At 40.2% G+C, this 6,000-nt stretch overlaps 1 protein-coding gene across 1 annotated transcript in view; it reads right to left on the reverse strand.

Annotated features, from left to right (window-relative positions):
* The window catches only part of GTF3C1 (general transcription factor IIIC subunit 1), a 195,212-nt gene extending 192,699 nt beyond the window's left edge, over positions 1-2,513 (reverse strand). Inside the window, exons 1-2 of the mRNA XM_053472098.1 lie at positions 2,386-2,513; positions 352-527 (exon numbers count right to left, since the gene is read on the reverse strand). Of these exons, the coding sequence (XP_053328073.1) occupies positions 352-527; positions 2,386-2,411 (202 nt within the window). The 5' untranslated portion in view covers positions 2,412-2,513. The remainder of the gene's footprint in view (positions 1-351; positions 528-2,385) is intronic.
* Positions 2,514-6,000: the final 3,487 nt, after the last annotated feature.

A 6,000-nucleotide genomic window follows, 5' to 3' on the forward strand; every position in this document is an offset into this window, starting at 1 on the left:
GGTTATAGAGTTTGAAATATGGTAAGATCAAATCAGTGAGGTATGTAATGAGGGTCAGGATTTGGTAAGGTGTCACCAGAGACCAAGAGAAGGACGAGATAAGATAAGATGGTCAAGAAATCCAAATGAAACTCCACAGGAGCACTTTAGTGTACCATTTCATATGTTTCCACATGAGATGTCAGGCAGTTAACTACAATTTTCTAATTACCTCATGACACTTTACATATTGACATTAAAATGTGTTTTTTGTTTCTTTTACTGCATACTATTTAAATATATTTCTAACGAATTATGACCGGCAGTTGGAGCCTTGTTAACCTATGCAAAAATAATAAACTCAGACTGTACCTGTCACTGGATGATAACTACTAAAAGGAGCTACACCCATTAGATCATGTTTTTTTTGTACTTTGTCACTGTTTCGTAGATTACATGTTCTCTGTGATTTTTCCTTCGTTCTGTCCTTAATTTGATCATGTGACTCTTGTTTGCCATAGGTTGACTGCTCTTGAGGAGAACGCGCCCTAAAAATAACACACAGGAACATGGAAAGTTAAGACTGGCTTCCATTATTGTTATCTCATTTGTATCCATGAGTTTTAGACACAATCTTCCAATTATCCCACTAAAAGAAAAGGACCATTGGGCATTCAAAGTCTAAGCATTACAGTAATACATGAAAATTAAAAATGCACATTTTCTATAATATTTATCTACAAGCTTCTTAGTAAAATACATTCTCTAAACTTACTATATCTACCTCCATAAAAAAAAAAAAAAGGATTGAATTGATCACCATAGTAGATTACTAGAGCAGGTCAAATTATGTTATGGGTGCGGTAACAATTACACTGGGGCTTTTGGTCACACTAAATGTGGAAGTGTCCAAATTAGGGGCCAAAGTGTCTATTTTGTGCGGCCACCATTATTTTCCAGCACTGCCTTAACCCTCTTGGGCATGGCGTTCACCAGAGTTTCACTGGTTGCCACTGGAGTCCTCTTCTACTCCTCCATGACGACATCATGGAGCTGGTGGATGTTAGAGACCTTGCAATCCCCCACCTTCCATTTGAGGATGCCCCACAGATGCTCAATAGGGTTTAGGTCTGGAGACACGCTTGGCTAGTCCATCACCTTTACTCTTTAGCAAGGGGTCGTTATGTTGGAATACTGCCCTGCGGCCCAGTCTCTGAAGGGAGGGGATCATGCTCTGCTTCAGTATGTCACAGTACATGTTGGCATTCATGGTTCCCTCAATGAACTGTAGCTCCCCAGTGCCAGCAGCACTCATGCAGGCCCAGACCATGACACTCCTACCACCATGCTTGACTGTAGGCAAGACACTTTTCTTTCTACTCCTAACCGCCACACACGATTGACACCATCTGAACCAAATAAGTTTATCTTGGTCTCATCGGACCACAGGACATAGTTCCAGTAATCCATGTCCTTAGTCTGCTTGTCTTCAGCAAACTGTTTGCGGGCTTTCTTGTGCATCATCTTTAGAAGAGGCTTCCTTCTGGGACGACAGCCACGCAGACCAATTTGATGCAGTGCGCGGCGTATGGTCTGAGCACTGACAGGCTGACCCCCCACCCCTTCAACCTCTGCAGCAATGCTGGCACCACTCACACGTCTATTTCCCAAGGACAACCTCTGGATATGACGCCGAGCACGTGCATTAAAAACTTCTTTGGTCGACCATGGCGAGGCCTGTTCTGGGTGGAACCTGTCCTGTGAAACCGCTGTATGGTCTTGCCCACCGTGCTGTAGCTCAGTTTCAGGGTCTTGGCAATCTTATAGCCTAGGCCATCTTTCTGTAGAGCAACAATTATTTTTTTCAGATCCTCAGAGTTCTTTGCCATGAGGTGCCATGTTGAACTTCCAGTGACCAGTATGAGGGAGTGTGAGAGCAATAACACCAAATTTAACACACCTGACACATTTTAACACTAACTAGTCACATGACACCGGGGAGGGGAAATGGCTAATTGGCCCCAATTTAGACGTTTCCACCTAGGCGTGTACTCAAGGTTTAGACATTAATGGCTGTGTGTGGAGTTATTTTTAAGGAACAGCAAATTTACACTGTTATTCAGGCTGTACACTCACTACTTTACATTGTAGCAGAATATCATTTCTTCAGTGTTGTCACATGAAAAGATATAATAAAATATTTACAAAAATGTGAGGGGTGTACTCACTTTTGTGAGATACTGTATATAAGAAGCCAAAAACAAGATATGATCAATGGCATAAAAAAACCAACAGATTTGCAATTATTGGTATTGAGTTTATAGTGATCTTAATAAACAGAGCATCAAACTCAAATTATACAAGCCCCAAAACATTAAATATTACTACACAAAAACGTTAACTTACCTATTTGAAGTGGCTGAGTTGGACATACGGAAACGAATTTGTTCAATAGCACTTTTTACCAAAGGGTCATTTGGATTAACAGATGGGTGAACAACAAACTCCACCTGTTAAAAATGATTGCTTATTTATTATTTGACACACAAAATAACAAAAACAAGATCTCGCATACCACACAAATGTTTGAATAGAGACTATGCATAGAGAAAAGGCTATTTTGCCATATGTCAGTTAAGACATTATTCCTGTGAATAGTGTACCCAAGCAAACTATTTTTTTTTCCCGGAGAGAGAGCTAGCGAGAAAATTAAGTATGTGTAATTTAGTAAATACAAGAGAAAAACAGAAAAAAAGAATTGTTCATATAAATTTTCCCCTCCGAATCCGCACGAAATAAGTGACAAAACTTATCCTTCAACTGTATCAATTCCTGAGATTTCAGAAGTTTCATAAACTCCCAGCAGTTATAGGGAACATATTAAAAGGTGTTCATTATGGTTTCAAAACTGCTGAATTTGTACATTTGGTAGTATTGAACAAAGAAACTAAAAATATACCCACAAAAAGTATATTTCTCTAAATACAGACAACCCGGACTATTTTATCAGGATCTTCATGAGAATAGGGTATTTTTGTGTAAAATAAACCCCAAAAAAAAAAAAAAACGCAATTCATACACACAGTTGTGCTCAAAAGTTTGCATACCTTTTGATAGAATATGCTAAAATATAATACACTATATTTATGTGTATTGAGTTTTGGCTTATTACACTCATATGAACACAAAATGTTGTCAGAGTCATCTTGTTTTCTTTACATCATAAAGGATCCCCCCCCCCCATTTTTCTCTGTCTATATTGATAACAAAAGGAGCTTTGATAAAACATTCTTACCTGGGAACACTGGTGTAACTACAGGGGACCCCCCTGCTACCCCTTGTTCCTGTCTCCTTGTACTGGTTCAAAATAGTTTAGAAAGGGGGCAGGACTTAAAGAGCATGGCTTAAACAGGGAGGCAGATTTAAAAACCAGCATTAAGCCTTTGCTCATTGCTCAGTTATTCTGATTCCTTTAGAGGTGGTGTGCTGTCTACCTAGTGCTCCCAGCTCCGGATTGTCTGACCTTCCTGCTGCTTCTCTGGTATCCTGACACTAGCTTTGGACTTTGACATGCTGCTTGCTGGTATCCTGATTTTGGCTACTCTACACCCAGAGCCGCCTTCCATAACCCTGACCTCTGCCTCTATTCTGACCACTCTCTATCCTGCAATAAAACCAGTGGCTATTAGTTGCTCCAGTTACCTGTGCATCCAGACCAAGGCTGTAGTGCTCCCTCATGCATCCCCCTGTCTGTGAATCCCCCTGGCACTAAGGAGAGATGAGACTCTGCCTATCAGGCAGGGCAGGAACAAATAAATTAAGCTCCCCCCTAGATCTCCAGTGTAATGAGAAGACCAACTCAGTATAGATGCAAAATACATTTAATGGGGGCAGGGGGAGGTTATTGTGTCAATGACGAATGGACAAGGAAAAGGGATTCAGAGGTAAGAAGTCTGTTTCCTTGCCATTTCTGGTGGAACTAGGAAGAAGAATCAAGAAGGAGGGAGTAATCAACAACTGCTTGAAGAAAACATCTTTCAAACATCTTTCAAGTTAGCTATATCCAGTTTGTAGAGCCTGGTAAAAATGTGAAGACTGCTCCAAGTGGCTGGTTTGCAAACGAGGGGCGCATTCCATTCCAACGAATTGCCAACGAATTTCATTATCGATTATTTGAATTGATTTTATCGATTATAAGATGAGGGGTTTTTCAGAGCAAATCCACTGAAAAATACCCTTCGTTTTATAATCTGTTTCATTCAATGTCACTTACAGCAGTTACTACTTACCAGTCCCTCCCTGCAGTTACTCCGACGACTGGCCCCACTACTCAGCAACTCATCTAACAGTAAGTATAAAATTAATATTTGGGCTGCTGCAAGTTAGGGGATGTGAGGGTTAATTTAGGGCAGTTCTGGTTAATGGTTGTGTTTAGGGTTAATTTAGGGGCAGTTCTGGTTAATGGGGTCTTTAGGGTTAATTTAATGCTGAGGACTGATAGTTAATTTAATTTAATAAGGTTAACTTAAGGTGCAGTTAGAGGTAAAAGGGGAAAACTAAAGGGAATCTAGATCCTGGGTGCAGCGAAGATTAATCCTGTATTTATTTATGAAAGTATTGTGTCAGTGTGCTGTGAACGAGTCTGTGAATCTATGAGGGCACTATGGTATATCTGGGGGGTATAAGGCATATAGGGTATATAAGGCATATGTGGGGAGGGAGGAGTGGCATATCTGGGAGGCAGTGTGGCAAGCCTGGGCTCAAATGTGCATAACAGGGGGGTGCAGGTTGGTAAATAAAAATGCATTTTTATCAAAGATTTTTTTATTCTGACGTTTGTTTTTAACATCCTGTTTATTAAATTATTTAAAATAAATTAAAAATCAAAAAAAAATAAAAAAAAATAAGCCAACTAATTGATTATGAAAATTGATAGTTGCAGCCCTAATCCATTGCGTTAAGCATGCCATCCTCGGCAATACAAAGAGGACTCTATCTTGAAATAAGTAGAAATTCAGGCGAATAACTATCATCAGAGAATTTAAGAAATGTATCAGGTATTCATAAAGCTTGCAATTCCAGTACTCAGAAACGTCACCTTGCGTTACGTATTTGAAAGGTATGTCCTCCAAGGGTTGAAGCAGGGCTACAGTCAACTGACAAAGGACTAAATTGAGATTCCACATTGTTTAATTCTACATCGTTTAATTCTAGACATACCCTTACAGACTCTTTGGACCCATTGATAATCAGATAAAGAGGAGCAGAAACCTTGATGATAGCTGGGCTAAGACCTGAGTAGAACTCTTTCTAAAAGAAAACCAAGAAACTCGGGAATTGAAAGCATCAATAAGTGCTGTGATTGGCACCACAGGGAAAACATCTTCTAGATTCTTTGATATCTAAGTGAGGTTACCATGTTCCTGCTGACCATACAGTGAAGGAAAAAATTATTTGATTCTCTGCTGATTTTGTACGTTTGCCTACTGACAAATAAACCATTAATTTTAATGGTAGGCTTATTTGAACAGCGAAAGACTGAACAAAAAAACCCAGAACAAAACATGACTTAGTACTTGGTGGCAAAACCCTTGGTGGCAATCACAGAGGTCAAACGTTTCTTGTAGTTGGCCACCAGGTTTGCAGACATCTCAGGAGGGATTTTGTCCCTTGGCAGATCCTTTCCAAGTCATTAAGGTTCCGAGGCTGACGTTTGGCAACTCGAACCATCAGCTCTCTCCACAGATTTTCTATGGGATTAAGGTCTGGAGACTGGCTAAACCACTCCAGGACCTTAATGTGCTTCTTCGTGAGCCACTCGTTTGTTGCCTTGGCTGTGTGTTTTGGGAAATTGTTAAGCTGGAATACCAATCCATGACCCATTTTCAATGCCCTGGCTGAGGGAAGGAGGTTCTCACCCCAGATTTGACGGTACATGGCCCCCCATCCATCGTCCCTTTGAGGCGGTGAAGTTGTCCTTAGCAAAAAAAAAAAAAAAACACCCCCAAAACATGTTTCAAC

Source organism: Spea bombifrons, chromosome 7 (genome assembly GCF_027358695.1).
Source record: "Spea bombifrons isolate aSpeBom1 chromosome 7, aSpeBom1.2.pri, whole genome shotgun sequence".
Taxonomy (NCBI): domain Eukaryota; kingdom Metazoa; phylum Chordata; class Amphibia; order Anura; family Pelobatidae; genus Spea; species Spea bombifrons.